The sequence below is a fragment of the Rhinoderma darwinii genome, chromosome 9 (genome assembly GCF_050947455.1).
Source record: "Rhinoderma darwinii isolate aRhiDar2 chromosome 9, aRhiDar2.hap1, whole genome shotgun sequence".
In the NCBI taxonomy this organism is placed as follows: Eukaryota; Metazoa; Chordata; class Amphibia; order Anura; family Rhinodermatidae; genus Rhinoderma; species Rhinoderma darwinii.
Window position 1 is genome coordinate 32,830,149 of NC_134695.1, and position 20,717 is coordinate 32,850,865.

A 20,717-nucleotide genomic window follows, 5' to 3' on the forward strand; every position below is an offset into this window, starting at 1 on the left:
AGGAGGTTCTGTCACCAGTTTATTACCTCCCTATCTCCTACCTAATCTAATAGGCACTTTGATGTAGATAACGGTTTGTTTGTTTTTTAATGTTTATTTTTGACCGAGTTATAAACATTTTAAGGTTTATCTGAGTACGGGCTCATAGACTTTCTATTGAGTCCGTACTCCGATACATCGGCTTTCTGGAAAAAGCCGAACAGACACGAAGCTGCTGAACGCTCACATGAGCGCTTCAGCTGCTTCGTTCTAGCGATTGGTGAGGGTCTCCGTGCTCGGACTCCCACCAATCCAAACTTCTGACATGTCACTGACATGTCAGAAGTTTGTCAAACGTTTAGCTACTACGGAGCCAATGTTATCCTGTGGAGCACACATTTCTACGCATTCTACATAATGCTCCATCAGTTGCTAAATGAAAGCCGTGTCCTCTCCGTGTTACAAATCTGTTTTCATAGCTGCAATTTGGGAGAAAATCAGAATACAGATAAAAAACACTGAAACAAAACAGAGCTTAAAGGAGTATTCCCATTTGATACATTTAAAGCATATTTACAAGACATGCCATGTCTGATTGGTGCGGATCCCACCACATGTCTCCCCCCAACAACTGTTTGACCAGATGAGGCGGCCGCTGGCACGCTTGCTCGGCTGTTTCCGTAACTCCCTCTGTATTCACTCTCAACTTGGATGCATCGACTGCCTCACAAGCCGGATTCAGGTCCTGTGGAAATGCTATAAATGTCTGCGATCGGAATACCCTCTTTGCGCTCCACGATGTACTACTATATCGTGCTGAGGACATCGTTCATGCTCAGTGACGGAATAGTACGTCCTGGGGAAAATGCATCGTCATTTTCGCCCGGCGTTCCATCGAGTTGTGATGCCTGCTGTTTCCGACAGCAGTCCATCACCGCTCAGTGTGCAGGGACTAATCGTAGTGGTCCCGCCTCCGCGATCGCTGCTATTGGTTAGTCAGTGACGACCGACCAATAGCAGCGATCGCATACATAATTTCCTGCCCTGACCTCAGATCCTGCCGCACCCGCTCTCTGTTGGAGTTTGTTCGTCGTAGGGAGCGGTTGTAGAGAGTGCAGAGTAGTTAGAAAAAAAATTCCTGATTTTTATTATTGTTTTTTGCTTTTACCACCTTCTATGCACTTCCCACTCTTGTCCTTGTGTTCCCCTTGTAACTTTTTATTATAACTAAGAAGTTTTACATTTTCCACATTACAAGTACAGGAAGTAAGAAAAATACACAAAAAGATACATATCAGGGGATTATATATTTTACATTTTCTTTCTTTATAAAATATAATAAAAACAATAAAAAAAAAAAGTTAGAAGCTTAGCAGCTAGTTAGTTTAGTATTCGGGTTAGTTAGTGTCAGTGAACCGTCAAAAAGCGTAGTTGGGTATAGCGTCCAGCATTCGTCGCCGTAGTTAGGTTTAGTGTTGGGGATCCATCACTGTAGTTAGGTTTAGCGTCAGGGAAGTTCACCAAATCAGTTGTTAGTGTCAGGGAATCGTTAGGTTTAGCGTCAGGGAGTTTAGTGTCAGGAATCCGTCACCGTAGTTAGGTTCAGCTTCAGGGAAGCTCTGAATAATCTAGTTAGGTTTAGTGTCGGGGAATCGTCGCTGTAGTTAGGTTTAGTGTCAGGGAAGTTCACGTAATACCTAGTTCGGTTTAGTGTTAGGAACCCTCGCCCTAGTTAGGGTTAGTGTCAGGGAAGTCCACTCGTTCTATAACGAGTCTATTGCTTCTAGTTAGGGAAGTATACTTTCATTTTGTTCTTGTTTTCTAAATAATAAAGATGTCCCAAAGGTCATTTTCTGCCAAAGAGGCCTATGCGTTTCTTGCCTCTGACACAGACTCTCTATTATTTGTCAACCTCCTCATCCAGTGATGAAGAGGAGTACCACCACCACAGTTGAAACCCCTGAGAGAAGTGACCCTATTTGGACCACCACACCAGACAATTACAAGCCCCAAATCCCTGAGCACATGGGCAGCCCAGGGATAAAATTTAATACAGCAGGGCTCAGTGAGATGGACTTTTTCAAGTTCTTTTTCACGGATGAATTTATAGAGCTTATGGTGTTCCAGACAAATTTATATGCCCAACAGTATATCACCAAGAACTACACATCATTTTATGCCCAATCCCATAAGTGGACTCCTGTAGACGCAACAGAGTTGGGCATGTTCTGGGGACTGCTCTTAAAGGGAATGTGTTGCCAGAAAAACATGTTTTTTTTTTAAAAATTAAACATTTAGTGTGTGGGTGATTAAACATTGTTCAAATTTTTTTTATTTTTTTGCACGAGTCCAGGAAATATTATAAATTATTTCTAATTTATAATACTACCCATTTTTGGTCACTAGATGGAGCTGTTCCCAAAATTGCAGCATTGCAACATTGGGTTAAAAGCCCTCGCTCTAGTGAGCTCTCAGCATCCCCCCCTCCTTTATCCTGGCTAGTGCCGGGATAAACGAGGGGTTTGAACGATGTAACCTCCTACACTGTGTGTCGCCATTTTTTGAGCTAACCCACAGTGTAGTAGGTTTACATACAGTAGTAAACAAACACGAACATACTTTGAAATCTCTTACCTGCTCCTGCCGCCGCGGCTCCCTCCGGCCCGTCCGCTCCGTTTGCTGCCGCTGGTGCAAGTGCACAAATCCGGAAGCCGCGACCGGAATTAGTAATATTACTGTCCGGCCGCGACTTCCGGTCCACAGGAAAATGGCGCCGGACGGCGCCAATTTCGAATTGGACTGTGTGGGAGCGGCGCATGCGCAGTTCCCACACAGACGCCGTACACTGCAGTCAATGGGACGGGAGCCGTTCGCAGTCCCTATGGGACTGTGGCTGCCGTATTCCATGTCTGTATGTGTCGTTAATCGACACACACAGAAATGGAACAAAAAATGGCAGCCCCCATAGGGAAGAAAAAGTGTAAAAATAAGAAAAAGTAAAACACAAACACACAAATGAATATAAAAGTTTTTAATAAAGCACTAACATCTTTAACATATAAAAAAATAATTTGTGATGACACTGTTCCTTTAAACATGTGGCTTCTGAAAAAGCCATCCATTAGGACCTACTGAAGCACAGACCTCTTATACCACACCCCGATGTACCGTATGGTCATGTCCAGGATGCATTATGAGGCATTACTTAGATTCCTACATTATACTGATGATGAGCAGAGCCCACCCGAAGATGACCGAAGTATTGACCATTTGTATAAACAGAGACCCCTATTAGACCATTTCAGTGCCCGGTTTGCCCAAGCATACACCCCGAGAAGTGTATTTCTATTGATGAGTCCCTGGTACATTTTAAGGGGAGGATTCGATTCCACCAGTACCTGCCGAGTAAGAGAGCAAGGTATGGCGTGAAAATGTATAAGCTGTGCGAGAGTGCATCAGGGTATACTTACAAATTTAGGATATATGAAGGGATGGACACCAGTATTCAGCCCCCAGGATGCCCCCCTTACTGGGAGTTAACGCAAAAGTTGTGTGGTATTTGGTGCACCCACTGCTGGATCAGGGTCACCAGCTCTACCTGGATGATTTTTATACCAGTGTCCCACACTTCAAGTGCCTCGCTTCCAGAAGTACTGCGGCATGCGGCACTGCTAGAAGAAATCTGAGAGGCCTCCCTAAGACTCTGCTTGGGCAAACACGCAGAAGGGGGTGAGAGCAGGACACATTCTAGCAGCAACATATTGTGTGTCAAGGACAAGAGAGATGTCCTTGTATTGACAATACATGGCCACACCAGTACCCATGTACCTGTACGAGGTACCAGTACAGAGACCCCCAAACCAGACTGCATCCTGGACTACAATAGGTACATGGGAGGGGTGGACTTGTCAGATCAAGTCCTGAAGCCCTACTATGCCATATGGAAATCGAGGGTGTGGTATAAAAAGCTGGCCGTTAACATCATACAGCTAGCATTGTACAATGCGTACGTGCTACATCGTTGTGCAGTCCAGAGGGGAACTTTTCTGGAATTTCAAGAGGTGGTTATCAAGTACCTAAGCTTTAGGGACCAGGAAGGGGGGCACCCAGTACTTCTGGAAGCGAGGCCGCACGCATCGTACCAGGGCAACACTTTCCAGGAGAAGTTCCCCAAACTGGCAAGAAGGGAAAAAGTCAAGAGGTGCAAAGTCTGCTATAAGAGGGGGATAAGGAAGGACACAATATATCAATGTGACACGTGTTCCGAAAAACCAGAGCTCTGTATGAACGTGTTTTAAAATTTACCATACATCCCTTAATTTTTTTTAATGTACCCCAGTTCTACTTACCCTGATGCTCTCAGCACAGCTTATCCCCCTCATCTTTTCCTTCTGAGCCCTGCTGTGTTCCTAGGCAGCTATCAGCCACATGTAGGGTATTGACATACCCGGGAGAACTCACAATACAGTTTATGGGCTGTATGTCTCCGGTGCTACATGCTGGGCACAATACATCAGACACTGAAATGGCATATATGTATAGAAAATTGCAAATCTCGCTCTGCACGATCTGCTGCGCATTATCTTTTACACAATACCTGTGGGGTCAAAATGCTCACTACACCTCTAGATGCATGTCTCAAGAGGTGTAGTTTTTAAAATGGGGTCACTTCTCGTAGGGTTTCACCTATAGTGGTACCTCTGGGGCTCTGCAAATGCGACATGGCACCCGAAAACCAATCCAGCAAAATCTGGACTCCATAGAACACATAGCACTCCTTCCCTTCTGAGCCCTCCCATGGGCCCAAATGGCAGTTTATCACCACAAATGAAGTATTGCCGCACTCAGGACAAATTGGGCAACAAAATGGGGTATTTTATTCCTTGTGAAAATAAGAAATTTAGAGGCAAAACTACATATTATTGGAAAAAGTTATTATTTTTTTAATCCACAGCTTAATTCAAATAAGTGTAGCCATTTTGACACCACAGTTTTTTCTCAACACCTGTAAATTAATTCCTTGAGGCGTGTAGTTTCCAAAACGGGAGATTTTGGGGGATTTCTAAAATTTTGGCACCACAAGACCTCTCCAAACCTAGCATGGTGCCTAAAATATATTCTAATAAAAGAAAACAAAAAAAAGAGGCCCCAAAATGCACTGCCTGTAAAACTGACAGTCTTTTAGGATGTGCCCCTGGCACGGCCTGATAGGCATACAATCATGGCAGGCCTGGTGATCTCGGGCTGCTGATGGGTGACAGAGGGGGCCGCCTCCCGCTGCCAAACCTCTTAAATGCAGCGGTTGCTACCGACCGCGGCACTTAAGGTGTTAAACTGCTGTGAATAGGAGGATTCTCCAGTCCCATCGGTTACAGCTGGAGGCTGGCTGTCAGTCACAGCTGATCTCGCGCAATCCCCATCACATACATGCACGTTGGCATTCGGTAAGGGGACCCTTTTCATGACATACGTGTGCAGGGAAGTGTTAAGCATATGAGGATGAATATTATCTTGTTTAGGGCTCGTCTTGTGTTTGTAACATTGAATACCATTCCCCTGCTTGTTACCTGACACTGCTAACTCCTTATTAAACATAGAGAAAAACTTGTATTGTAATATATTTGGATATATTATCCAATAAGTGATATAAATATGTTTTTGCCTTTTTCAGGTTACTTTATAACACAACCAGCAAGACTACTGCTTCTCCTGAAGGAGTTGATGTAAGGGTCCCAGGCTTTGGCCAGACATACACATTGGAGTTTTTGGATCCTAGCAAAAGGAGTGTAGGTAAATAATAAAAATCTATTCTGCGTGTTTTAATACATGCTTTTGAACCACATTATAGACATCTAAACTGTATTCTATTTGTCCACACAAAGCACGATTGAGAATATTTGGACTGTTCATTTGACTTATTAACCCCTTAATGACCAGCCTATTTTGGACCTTAATGACCAAGCTATTTTTTACGTTTTTCAATCGTAGCATTCCAAGAGCTATAACTCTTTCATTTTTGCGTCGACATAGCTGTATAAGGTCTTTTTTTTTTGCGGGACAAGTTGTATTTTTTAATAGCACCATTTTTAGGTACATATTATTTATTGATTAACTTTTATTAACTTTTTTTTGGGGGGGGGGGAATAGAAAAAAATCTGAAATTTCGCCACTCTTTTTTGCGTCCTAAATCTACGCCGTTTACCGTGTGGTATAAATAACGCAATAACTTTATTCAGCGGGTTGTTACGATTGCAACGATACCAAATTTGTATAGTTTTTGTATGTTTTACTACTTTTACACAGTAAAAACGCTTTTTTTTCTAAATTATTTGTTTTTGTGTCTCCATATTTGAAGAGCCGTAACGTTTTTATTTTTTCGCCGATGCGGTTGTATGAGGGCTTTTTTTTGCGGGAAGACTTGTAGTTTTTATTGGTACCATTTTGGAGTAGATGCGACTTTCTGAGCACTTTTTATCACACTTTTTTAAAGTCAGTATTCACAGAAAACAGCAATTTTTCCATACTTTTTTATTAATTTTTTTACGGCGTTCACCGTGTGGGTTAAATAATGTAATAGATTTATAGTCGGGGTCGTTACGGACGCGGCGATACCAAATATGTGTAACTTTTTAACTTTATTTTGTTTTTTTAATAGTAAAGCATTGTGTAAGGGGAAAAGCTGGGTTTTTCATTTTTTTCCACATTTTTTTTTTTAACTTTATTAAACTTTTTTTTAACTTTTTTACTAGTCCCACTAGGGGACTATAATATGCGATTCTGCGATCGCATTTATAATACACTGCAATACTTTTGTATTGCAGTGTATTATGCCTGTCTGTTTAAAACGGACAGGCATCTGCTAGGTCATGCCAGAGGCATGACCTAGCAGGCATACACTACAGGCAGACCTGGGGGCCTTTATTAGGCCCCCGGCTGCCATCGCAGACACAGACACTCGGCGATCGTATTGCCGGGTGTCGGTGGGGGAGAGAGGGAGCTCCCTCCCTCTCTCCAAAACCACTCAGATGCGGTGCTCGCTATTGAGCACCGCATCTGAGGAGTTAAACGTGTGAGATCGATACTAATATCGATCTCACACGGCAGAGCAGGGACGCTCCCAGCCCTCAGCTGCCTCTGGCAGTTGAGAGCAGGGAGATTTGACAGCTCCCTGCTCTGTAAACTTATTCCGATGCCGCGACGTAAAAAGTCTATGGCATCGGAATAAGGCCCGTTAGTGACAGACGTAGAAACACGATGGGCCGGTCACTAACGGGTTAATGGCCACTTATACTCCATTTTTTATGGCCACCACACTGCAGCTGCACCACACACTTTTATAGTGCCCTCTTTTGTATGGCATAGCTAAAGGCTCATGGGCCCTGGTGCAAAAGTTCCCCCCCCCCCCCCCCAAAGTAACTGCATATCTATACCACTACAACCCTATAGCTATGGATAGGATTAGATACATTGACTCAGCAGACCGTATCACCTATGATAGGCTTAGATATAGGGCCCAGCTCGCTGACATTGCGGCTCCAGCGCTGGACCCAGGAAAGGTAAGCTAAGAATTGCTTTGTTTTGTTTGTGTTATTTTACATGTTCGGTTGTTGGACGACTTTGGATTTGAGGGCTTTTTTTTTTTTCTATTCTCAATAAAATTGTTGAGGATTGTGTGTGTGTGTGTGTGTGTGTGTGTGTGTTTTTTTTAATTTTTATAAAATATTCTATGTCCTATCTTTTTAAAACTTGATTACTACCACCTTAAGTCATGGCCACTGGCTGACGGTATCCATTACTAAGGAGGGGCTTAATGTTAGCCGGCGGAGAGGCTAACACTAACTCCCATTATTACCCCGGCACCCACCGCCAACATCGGTATCGGGAAGAGCCAGGTACGGTCCAGTACCCGACCATCTGTAGTGATCTTCAGACACTGGGGCGGCTGGAGGCTAATGTTAGGCTGGGAAAGGCCAGAAACAGTGGGCCTTCACACCCTGGTAATACTAGTCTGCTGCTGTGTTGTATCTGACTGGTAATGATTAATGGGGGAAACCCAGATTGTTTTTTCCAATTATGAATTTTTTGAAAATGATGTGGGGTTCCCCCATTTTTCATAACCAGCCAGATACAACATAGCAGCGGCAGGCTAGTATTACCAGGGTGTGAAAGGCCACTGTTTTTGGGCTTTCCCAACCTAATCCCATCCTGCGGCCAGCCTAGTACTCGCCCGTCATTACAGATGGTCTGGTACTGGATTGTACCCGGCTCTTCCCGACACACCTGGTGGTGGTGGGTACTGGGATAATAATGGGAGTTAGTGTTAGCCTCAGAAAAGGCCAACGTTAAGCCCTGCCTTATTAATGGACAAGTTCTATCAGCCAGCAGCCGTTACTAAGGCGGTAGTATTAAATAAAAATAAAAAACACAACCCTCGTTAGCTACTTTATTGAAAATAAAAAAAACGCCATTATCGAAGTAGTCCTCAAATCTGACGTAGTCCAACGACCGAACCTGCAAAAAAAGAAAAAACCTCATTATTAACACATGTAGGCTTCGATACAGGGTCCATGTGTGATACTGTCACACCAGAAGGTAGGCTTAGATACAGGGTCCAGCAGACAGTAATCTTATACAGTATAAGATTACTGCTGGGGCCCTCTGTATCTAAGCCAACCACATGGTAGGCTTAGATAGAGTCCAGCAGACCGGATCATGCCATCTAATCCTACCACGTGGTAGGCTTAATGTTGTTGTCCAGTCCCTAAAAATTGACGGCCCATCCTCAGGATAAGCCATCAAAGGCTGATTGGTCGGGGTCCGACTTGCTCACACTGAATCGCAGTGTTTCGGCGATTCACAGTGTGAGCAAGTGACCGTAATGAAGGGGAAACAGCGCTCGTACGAGCGCTGCACCCCCTTCAAAACAGCTGACTGGTGGAGGTCCCGGCAGTAGGACCCCAACCCATCAGCCTTTGATGGCTATATCCTGAGGGTAGGCCATACATTTTTAAGGGCAACACAACCCGGGCCCCAGCAGACTACTTGCCCTCCTCTTTGGGTCGGCTGCAGCGGAGGTCTTCTCACTCCGTCCAGCGTCTTGACGTCATGACGCGAAGAGTCGTCAGAACCTCCGCTGCGCTCCGGAATAGGAGGGTGAGTATGCTGTCAGTTACTATAGTAACATGCGCCAGTGTAGTTTATTACACAGAAAATCCACATGTGGGTTAGCCCTGTTGTAAGTCAACGGAGCTGATTTGCAGCTTTTTGGCGCTGGATCCACTGCAATAATAAACCTGCTATTGTGTAGCGTGTTGATTATTCCACACCGATATTTTCCTGGGCATGTGAATGGGGTATGAAATACGCCACTCACTTGCATTGCTGGCGATATGTGAGCGGATCCTGACACCATTCTGAATGCGTGACCGTGGCCTGAGTATTTTGTCCCAACTAGATGAATTATCATGTTTTCTGAGTCTATGTTTAGAGCTTCAACAACTTTTAACGTTATTTTGCAGGAATATATTTCTACACTCTTGTTCAGAGTATGGTTGACTGGGGGTACACGCGTGATGTAAATGTTAAAGGAGCACCTTATGATTGGCGCAAAGCTCCTAGTAAGTATCTTGATTTCATGAAAACAGAAGTACACTGTGCAGAAGCAGTATAAAAAATGTTGAGTATGTTATATAGTGTGAAAAGACTAATGAAAGAAACCTCTCTTTAAATTGGTTGTGCAGATAAAATAAATAAAAACTTGAGCAGTTGCATATATGCTAAAATAACCACAAAAACAAACAAACCTATTCTCACCTGGTTAATCCCCTGCTGCTTCAGCACTGATGGTCCTGTTTCCTTCGACACATTGAGGATGTGTCGCAGTGGTTGTGTGGCGTTCATACTAAAGTAACCAGTGACTAGCAACGGTGGTCACGTGCCAGTTTGTTTACATTTCAGCAGGCAAGACACGACCGAGGCCACCAGGGGACAATGGTACCATTGGCCCTGAAGCGACAGGGCAATGTAACGGGTAGGTACAGGACTTATTTTTCGCACATATGCAGCTGCCCCAATTTTTTTAAACCGCAAGACGATCCTTTAACCCCTTAGTGAACATATCACAAAAGTGATCACTTTTGATTGTGGCATCGAAGGGGTAAATGGCAGGGATCGGAGCTAGCTGTAACATGCTTCTGAGCCTGCGCCATCTTCTTTCTGCAGCTGGAAACATTTTAGACCCCGCTTCTGGGCAGAGCTTAACAGGCTTACGTACTGGGCAGACAGGAGGCCATTGTTAGGCTTCCGGTCTGCCAAAGCAGCCTTTGGAACCCTGTGATCGCATCGCAGGGTGCCGATCTGCTAGTAAACCCCATAGATGCAGCGCTTGTTTTTGAGCGCTGCATTTAAGAAGTTAATCGGCCAGCTTCTGAGCATGCACCATAAACGCAACATACCTAGACATTGTGTTGCGTAATAGTACGTCAGATGTAGTTAAGTAGTTAAATGCTGTGTTTGATATTGGCTGCAGCATTTAAATGGACACTAACCTTTCAATCAACTTATGCTAACGTACTAGTATGCCTGAAATCAACTTTAATTTACTTCCTGGTAAAGTTTTGTTGTTTTAAACATGCAAATTCTATGTAAAGTTACTTTCACTAGTGTCTCCCTTCCTGTAATCTGCTGTCCGCCCCCTGTTGTCATGCAAAAATCATCCCTGGTTACAGAGTAGAATTGTCGGACTGCAGAAGGTGGGGGTATTTCTCTTCACACCCTGCTAATACAAGTCTACGGAGAGGGGAGGGGGGAGCAGAATGACAGAGACAGACAGAGGCTGCAGCAGCTTCCTGGTAACTTATGGTACCCTAGTGCAGCATTCTCCGCTACACTGCTCATTATTGCTGTGTAGTGTACTCCCTGCTGCTGAAGCCTCTAAATATATATATGTGATAGCGTTAGGAGAGCAGGATTCGATTATTCTATGTGTGCTGTGTATAGAAGACCTGATAGCAGTTAGACTCTGCCACCTGCTCAGAAATAACGGAGAATTAGAGATAGAGCCTGCAGAGGTTACTTTCCTACGCAATCCTTTATTGTCTATGGAGAGACACAGGTAGCATGCTGGGCAGTAGAGGGCATACCCAGGATTCTCTCATGAAAGGGGTTTTAAAGAAATTCATTTATGAAGCTTTGGTCGCCATACAGTTGCTGAATAAAAAAAACACTATGCAAAGACCAATATTGCCACCATACGCTGACGATAGTGGTAGATACCAATTATATATGGGCACTCTAGGGAGTACTATCCTGCTGCAGACCATACAGCACTGACCAGATGGTCACAGGCAGAATACATAATCGTTGAATCCAGTGACTCTTAGGTGATGCCTTCTCTAATTATAGTCTGTATTCCTTTTCTTCTCAATCTGTCAGGATTTTAATTCAGAAACTCCTGTGTCCTAGGCAGTAGCTTTTCTCATTGAGCCATCTGAAGGGTTGGACAGCTCCACTGCTGAATCTATAGTCCAGGTTTTCTTAAAGAGGCTCTGTCACCAGATTTTGCAGCCCCTATCTGCTATTGCAGCAGATAGGCGCTGCAATGTAGATTACAGTAACGTTTTTATTTTTAAAAAACGAGCATTTTTGGCCAAGTTATGACCATTTTTGTAGTTATGCAAATGAGGCTTGCAAAAGTCCAAGTGGGTGTGTTTAAAAGTAAAAGTCCAAGTGGGCGTGTATTATGTGCGTACATCGGGGCGTTTTTAATACTTTTACTAGCTGGGCGCTCTGAAGAGAAGTATCATCCACTTCTCTTCAGAACGCCCAGCTTCTGACAGTGCAGATCTGTGACGTCACTCACAGGTCCTGCATCGTGTCGGCCACATCGGCACCAGAGGCTACAGTTGATTCTGCAGCAGCATCGGCTTTTGCAGGTAAGTCGATGTAGCTACTTACCTGCAAACGCTGATGCTGCTGCAGAATCAACTGTAGCCTCTGGTGCCGATGTGGCCGACACGATGCAGGACCTGTGAGTGACGTCACAGATCTGCACTGCCAGAAGCTGGGCGTTCTGAAGAGAAGTGGATGATACTTCTCTTCAGAGCGCCCAGCTAGTAAAAGTATTAAAAACGCCCCGATGTACGCACATAATACACGCCCACTTGGACTTTTACTTTTAAACACACCCACTTGGACTTTTGCAAGCCTCATTTGCATAACTACAAAAATGGTCATAACTTGGCCAAAAATGCTCGTTTTTTAAAAATAAAAACGTTACTGTAATCTACATTGCAGCGCCTATCTGCTGCAATAGCAGATAGGGGTTGCAAAATCTGGTGACAGAGCCTCTTTAAATTCTGTCTCTCTGGATTCCTAGCCTTAAAGGGAATGTTTCGCTAGAAATATATATATATATTTTTTTTTTTATCAGTTAAACAATTTGTATTTAGGTGATTTACATTGTTTTAATTTTTTTTTATTTTTTTTCACAAGTCAGGAAATATTATAAATTAGATTCTAATTTATAACATTTCCATGTGCTGGGCACTAGAGGGAGCAGTTCCCAAAATTGCAGCATGGTCAATGTGGTAAAGCAACCTCATTGATTTATGCTGCAAATTTGGGGTGGACACACTCTCCTCTAGTGTCCTCACCCCATGCCCCCTCCCTTCTTCTGGCTAGTGCCAGGAGAAGGAAGGGTTTGAATCTTCAAACCTCCTACACTGTGTGCCACCATTTTCTGAGCGACTTCACAGTGTAGGAGGATTAGATACAGGGCTCAGCAGGCAGTATAACACTAACATAATACACACATCACATACACGAACATCAATTACCTGCCGCCTCCGCTTGTCTACGCTCCTATTCCTTGCGCCTGAACATATGGCCGGAAGTAGTCATCTTACTGTCCGGCAGCGGCTTCCGGTCCACATGAAAATGGTGCCGGATATCCCTCTGCGAACGAGCTTCGTTTGGTCTGTGGGAGCAGCGCATGCGCCGTTCGCACACATATACTCTGAAGCGTACGCCGTCTAATGACTCAAGTTCGCATTCTCTATGGGGTTGTATGTGCCGTATTCCATCTCCGTATGTGTCATTAATCGACACATACAGAGATGAAAAAAAAAATAGCAGCCCCCATAGAGAAGTAAAAGTCAGAAAACACAAAAAAGTAATACATGAAAACGCAATTGAATAAAATTTTTGAAAATATTACATTAAAAGCAATATGATAAAAAAAATAATCATGACACCTTTCCTTTAAATGCTTGATTGGTCTCACACTTTTGGCTTATTATGTAACCCTAGCCTTTGCACTTCCTGATTGCCAGACTATTGAGCTTCCTGCCTGTAGTCTAGTGCCTTTCTACCTCCCGCTTCAACCTGTTGCTGCTTATTTGTGTACTGAACCTGGACTGTTGGACTATTCTTGCTATTATCTCCCTCCGGCCTCATCGTTTGAGCCACTGCACTCGGAATCTGCTACAGACCTTTATACTATCCGGCCCAGACCATCATGATGACTTCTCTGAGCCATAGCTCATCTCTGCACAGTTTGATACCCAGACCTCTTTAGCAGCTCGCTTTTCCAGATTCCTCCCATCTATTTCCCTCCCTCTACACAAGTATAGTTACCCCCAAAAAATAGTAATAGTGCTTTCTTTATGGCCCCATACAATAATAGTCCCCTTTTGTGCCCCACACATAAATAATTATTTCTTCGTGGCATCAACATAGTGCCCCTTAGTGCCTTTATTCAAGTCCCCATTTGTGTCCACACAGAGCAATAGTGCCCCAACACAATAATTATGCCACTATACAGTAATAGTTCTCTTTTGGTGCGCTCCTTGCTGTAATAGTGCCAATTTAGTGGCTTCCCGCACAGTAAAAGCGCCCCTTAGTGCCGGCCAAAAAATACTTATCAGAGCTGCTCTGTTCATTGTTGGAATGGAATTAGGGGGGGTATTCAATTTTTAAGTCTCCTCATCGTACCATCTTGGGTCAAGTTCCCAGCGCCTTGTAGTCTACAAGAGTGTATAGCAGGATAAGGAACCAATGGCTCCCTGCACCACCAGAGTTAATCGGTATCTGCATCCTGAGGACACAGATACAGTTTAAAGCAGTACTCGTTCGGGGGCGGGCATATTCCCCCGAATTCGCAAAGCAAGTGTTGCCACTGCCAGACTGAAAAGGTTAGCTTTTAACCGTGTTACCCCTCTGACTGGCCCTATTCTAATTAATTGCTGGGATGTAAATTATTTTATTTAAAACATTTTTGGAGTTTATTTTCTACATTTACAATTGGCTTAGAGTAGGAAAATGGGCAACAATTATCCAAATGGGGAAATAAGGTAACGTTCATTATGTTCATCTGGTGTGGTTCAGAAAAATATGGTTAAAATATTAAACTAGGGTAAATGATACTAGGGTCAAATTATTAAAGGGACACTCCGGCCAAAACAAAATCTTCCCATGTGTACCATTATGGTATTCCATGTATCCGTTTCTTACCTGTTTCATTTTTCTTACTACTTCTATCTCTATATATCAGACCGGGATGGTTTCTTAGCAGCAGTGTGATTCGGGCTCCACTTGATTCTATCGACAACTATGTGTCGCCCATCATAGGCTTCAGCAGTTCCTGTACCACACTAGTTTTGCACAGGGGGGGGACGGGACAAAAACTTCTATTATCAGCTACCATGGATACTTAGGATCCTGTCATACTGTCATACAGGTATAATGTAGATGAATATAGTGCAGGCTCCCTGTCTGTATACTTATGGTTTCTCAGCTGATTTAGGAGAATATAGAGAGAATAATAATCCCGTTGATAGCAAAGCACATAGGAAGAGAAAGCTGGGAAAATCTAAGAATCAAGATGGGGAGACTTTTTATCGCACAGACAAGGCAGCAGTTCAAAAAGTAAGTACAGTATACATAAAAGTGCAGAGTGTACTATACAGTAAGGTGGGGAATGCAGACATGGAAAGTTGTTTCCACTACAGGTCTTCTTTAATTTGTATTTGAGACCGTATTGATTGATTGATTGATTGATTGATGAGGCTCCAGGTAGAAATGTAAATATCTGTCAAAATGTAAACTTTGTTATGCTTTTATTTTAATATTTTTTCCTAGATGAGAACACAGAATATTTTGAAGCTTTACAGAAGCTCATAGAAACAATGTATGAGGATTATAAGAGTCCGGTGGTGCTCATTGCTCACAGTATGGGGAATTTGTACACCCTTTATTTTCTCAATCACCAGACCAAGGACTGGAAGGACAAGTATATCCACTCCTTTGTGGCTCTTGGTGCTCCTTGGGGCGGAGTAGCCAAAACTCTGCGAGTTCTTGCTTCAGGTTAGTATAAAACAAAATATGTATTTTACAATCCTAGGCAACCAAACGATGGACCCATTTGAAAAGTATTTAACTACTTCTTTCGACTTAATTTAAATATTATAAAAGTACTTAATTTTTTCAGGTAAAATATGGAAAACCAAAAAAACCCACAGCCGCAATTATAACTTGGGACACATTTTATTTCTTTTTACGTTTTTTTTTTTTTTGGGCTTATATTTTGCGTGACGAGTTTTATTTTTCAATTGCACCATTTTTGGGTGCATATAATCTATTGATTGACTTTATTTTAGGAAAGGATTGAAAAACAATGCTGGAATAGCTGTTTATTTTCATGTTATAAATTTACTATGCGGCATAAATAACCTGTTATCTTTGTTCTATGGGTCGGAATGATTACGGGGATACCAAATATGTAATGGTTTTATGTTTTATTTTTTATGGTGGGAATGGGAGAAAATTATTTTGTCAGTTTGGTTTTTTTTGGATGCCGTTCACCTGGCGGTAGACCTAATGTGTTAACTTTATTAATTGAAAGAACAGATCCAGCGACAAACGGTGAGTAAAAGGAAATCCTGGTTTCCACTTTATTGTACAGTCCAATGGACATGAAACACACCGGAGAGAGAATGCAATATGGGTGGTCTAACAGGCAAGTGGTAGAAGCCTACGCATTTCGAATACAAACGGTATTCTTAGTCATGGCTGATAACAACATCATGTTGTTATCAGCCATGACTAGAAATATCGTTTGTATTCGAAACGCGTAGGCTTCCACCACTTGCCTGTTAGACCACCCATATTGCATTCTCTCTCCGGTGTGTTTCATGTCCATTGGACTGTACAATAAAGTGGAAACCAGGATTTCCTTTTACTCACCGTTTGTCGCTGGATCTGTTCTTTCACTTGCTATCCACCGTGTGCCGTCGCAGAGATCCGGGCGACTTCTGAGGGCAGGACGCCGAGCTGGTGAGCTGGAGGATCCCTCCTCCCCCTATTTCCCACATGTTTTGTTTAGTGTTAACTTTATTGTTTGAGTTTTTTTTACACAGTTACTAAATAAAACCACTTTTTGGGGGAAAAAGTGGTTTTATTTTTACTGTAATTTTTTTTTTCCATAAACTTTATTTAACTGTTACTTTTCCCCACTAGGGGACTTCACCATGCGATCTGTTGGTATACTAAGTATACCAAAGCATTATTGCCTATTAGGCCGTGCCTCTGGCATGGCCAAATAGGCAGTTGCTGAAGGCAGACCTGGGGGCCTTTGTTAGGCCCCCCCGCTGCCATGGAAACCCGATGGTGCCCCGCGATTTCTTTGTGGGGGCGCCGATGGGGTGACAGAGGGAGCGCCCTCCCTCTGTCAAACACATTAGATGCCGCTGTCGCTATTGACAGCGGCATCTAATGGGTTAAACTGCTGGAATCGGAGCGCTCTTCGATTCCGGCAGTTGGGGCAGGAGACAGGCGGTGTTTAACAGCCGTGCTCCTGCTGCTGATAACGTGGGTACACTGGCAGTACACAGGCGCTCAGAGTAACGGATATATCCGTCGCTTTGCGGGTACTAACACCTGCTTGCGACTGATAGATCTGTCGTTAAGGGGTTAATTTTTTTTTCTTTTTTTTTTCTTTTGTAAAAGTAGAAAAAATCCTATATAAGTTTTGGTATCGCTGTAATGGTATTGACCCGCAGAATAAAGTTAACATGTTGTTTTTATCGCACAGTGAACGCTGTAAAAATGTAACTCCAAAGACCATGTTTCTTTTCCATTTTATCCCACAAAGAATTTTGTTTGTTTTTCAGTACAGTATATGGTACAATAATTGAAGTCCTGAAAAACGGCAACTTGACTCTCAAAAAGCCAGTAGGAAAAAACCCAAAAGAAAAATTGCTGCAGCAAAAAGGGGTCGATGTTTACTAAAAATATCTCACTAGACTCCAAAATTGGCTGATTTATTGCATTGGAAATTGTTTTCTGCTCAATCTACAGAAGTGTGGTTTTTGGCTGCTGAAAAAGAAATTGCATTTAACAGGAATACATGTCTGAACCAATATATTCATAATGTGAGTTTTTTTTTCTCTAACTCTGATATATACTTTTCAGGAGACAATAATAGAATTCCAGTGATCAGCTCCTTACGGATTCGAGACCAGCAACGCTCAGCCGTCTCCACCAGTTGGCTACTACCATATAGTAACACATGGCCAGCTGATAAAGTTTTTGTAACTACTTCCAGTACAAATTACACACTGAAGGATTACCAGAATTTTTACAGTGACATTGGTTTTAAGGAGGGTTGGATCATGAGGAAAGAAACAGAAAATCTTTTATCATCTTTTACTCCTCCTGGGGTTACAGTGCATTGCCTTTATGGAACTGAGGTTGACACTCCTGATTCATTCCACTATGATTCTTTCCCAGACAAGGACCCAAGCATCGTATATGGGCCTGGAGATGGAACGGTGAACATAGAAAGTGCCTTACAATGTCGTAAGTGGATAGGTTTTCAGAAACAGGCAGTGTCTCTGGTAGAGCTGCCAGGTAATGAACACATTGCCATGTTGTCAAATGCTACCACTATATCATACATAAAAAAGGTCCTTTTAGGTGTATAGCTTGCATCTTTAAAGGGGTTATCTGGGATGTAAATTTGTTTTTAGTAGGGGCTGGAAATTAAATAAACTAAAAAAAAGCAATACTTGCCTATCCTTGCCCCCGGCGACCCAGCACTAAGGCTCCAGCGGCACTGGTGGTTGTTCTACGTGCACCTAGCATGTAACCTCTGCAGCCAATCCGATTGCTCAGTGGTGACGTGTTGTATTTCTGCCAGAAATACAACACATGACAGCTGAGCCCTGTGATTGGCTGCAGCGGTCACATGCAACATAAACAATCACCAGGAGTGCCTCCGGAGCGTCATTGCTGGATCACCGAGGGCAAGGACAGGTCAGTATTGAATTTTTAGTTCTTTCATTTCCAGCCCCATCTAAAATAATTCACATCCCGAATAACCCCTTTAAGGTATGTTGTTAGCTGCCTTTTGTGCACTGTGGTTTTTGTAGTTGTATACCATGCGGTTTGCTGCACAAGGGCAGATAAACTCTCATTTTGAAGTGGCACAATATCTATAGAGCACTGCAGGCCTTCTTTGCAGACCTGTAGTCCGATTTATTTATAGAGATCGAGCATTGCTGGAAAACGGCTCCATTGGTTAATACAATTCTCTACACGTTGTGTATTACTCAGGCTTTATTTGTATTTAATTATCCTGTTGTTCAGCAACTGATGACCCACAAATGCGTTTTTGTAATAATGTTTGAACAAAACGTCACATTTCAACTATTGTATTAATAAAAAAATATTTTATTATTTAAGTGTTTAATAAGACAGACATTGTACATCGTGAAATTTTGAAAATACACTTTGAATTAATCAGAAAGAGAGAATTAATATTTGTGCACAGCGATTTATTATTAATCCCTTAAATTGAATTTAGATGACAATGCACAGATGGTTTACAGCACAGATGTTTACTCTAAAGGCATGTTCACACTGCTTATTTTCTGGCCGAAACATACGAGTCTCGTTTCAAGAGAATTTAGCCTCGGAAAACCAGGCATTTGTAGAGCAGAATTTCAAAGTGTTTGAGTGACTTTTTTAATCTATTCTTTTTTTTTTTTTTTTTTTTTTTTATCTTTACATTGCAGTAGGAAATGTTTAAAAAATCTGCTTCAAAAAATGGCTCAAGAAGTGATGTGCACACTTTTTTTTAAAGGCGTATTTTTACACAATGTAAAATTAAACCTATGAACTACACGGCTTTATACCCTTGAACGCCTGCAAGCAGCCTTCCATTGTTTTCAAAGTGTATTTCAGAGCGTAATACGAGTGTTTTACACTCTGAAATACGCCACAAAATTAGCCGCGGGAACATGCCCTAAAAAGCAATTCATGTGTCATACAGGAACAAACTGTTTACAAAAATGGAATTTACAAATGTTGGATCCTTGACACTACCTCAATGATATTATTGTTAAATATATAACTGAGAAAAAAAATAGATTCATATTTGGGATTATTGCACATGAATAGTATTCGCCCCTAAATATTGTATTCTGTTGTACTTTGCCTCAATGTCTAAAGGATGCCATTCTCCATGTGGTGCAGATTGTGGTTAAGGTGTATTCTCGGTAAATGTTCGTTATGAATGGGGTCATGTCAATCTTAAACTGCCAAATTTATATACATGTGATAAGTTTTTCCTATTCTATTTAGTATGTGAATTTTTTTGTCTTTCTAAACTATTAAATGTTTGCCTTTTGTGCCTCAAAATTGTAATAAATATGTTTAAAAACAAAAATGTAAATTTGTAGTAACCATGAACTTTTTTTTTTTTTAAATGTATAACTAACGTGTTTTGCAATTTCTAAAAAAAACACACTGCAGAAAATGTTTTTGGATAAAAAAAATACAAGTACCTTTACCATTGTTATTTACTTTTCCTACTGTCAGTGTCTCTGGTGGTCTCCCTAGTTCTGTACCCTACTGTGCTGTATTGCCTGCCCAAGATTGACGGAGTATCTGGGTTTTAGGAAAAATAACATTAAAAGCATAGTACAGAAGTTTCACAGATAAAAGCCAATTGAAAGGCATTTTTTAAATTTAATTACTTGTGGTATGTGCATCTCCTCCAGCGATGCTAGAGGTAATAAGCAGGGGTTATGGCATGATTTTTCCTGTCTGCTTCCGTATTTCATACAGATTTACAGTAACACCTCTTGCACATGACCGAGTTCGGGCTGTGAAAAATGGTCCGAGTGTTGGACACCGTTTCCGTCCCGACCGCGGTACAGGTGAACGGGTATCCTGGCATAAAATACTTTTTATGATGCTAGGAGTCTCTGCCTCCCCACGAAACTACTGATTCCTACTGAACAAAATGATACAGTACGGAACAGCAGTTCTGCGGGGAGGCAGCGACTCCTAGCATCATAAAAAGTATTTTATGCCAGGACACCCGTTCACCTGTACCGCGGTCGGGCCGGGAAATGTGTCCAACACTCGGACCGTTTTTTCACGGCCTGAAATCGGGCGTCTGCAACTGCACTAAAGCCCCACAGACTTCTATTGGTGCCACATTAGGCCTGTACAACTCTGAGGCTGTACGGAGCCGTAATATAACAATGTGCATGAGGCCTAGGGCTCTATACCGCCTCCTCATTTTTATAAAGCAGATAGTAGACCCTCAGGCAGCCTCTGAAAGGCCTTGAAAGTATCTCACAGAACAATTGAGGTTGTCAAATATTTGATATAGAGGAATACAGATGAATGTTCAGGTATGCCATCATTCACGCATTCATACACTGCAAAAA

General features: G+C 42.4%; 1 protein-coding gene across 1 annotated transcript in view; it reads left to right on the forward strand.

The window, feature by feature from the left end:
- PLA2G15 (phospholipase A2 group XV) overlaps positions 1 to 19,711 on the forward strand; it is a 33,336-nt gene extending 13,625 nt beyond the window's left edge. Inside the window, exons 3-6 of the mRNA XM_075837491.1 lie at positions 5,651 to 5,769; positions 9,498 to 9,596; positions 15,118 to 15,342; positions 17,449 to 19,711. Of these exons, the coding sequence (XP_075693606.1) occupies positions 5,651 to 5,769; positions 9,498 to 9,596; positions 15,118 to 15,342; positions 17,449 to 17,960 (955 nt within the window). The 3' untranslated portion in view covers positions 17,961 to 19,711. The remainder of the gene's footprint in view (positions 1 to 5,650; positions 5,770 to 9,497; positions 9,597 to 15,117; positions 15,343 to 17,448) is intronic.
- The last annotated feature ends 1,006 nt before the right edge of the window (positions 19,712 to 20,717 follow it).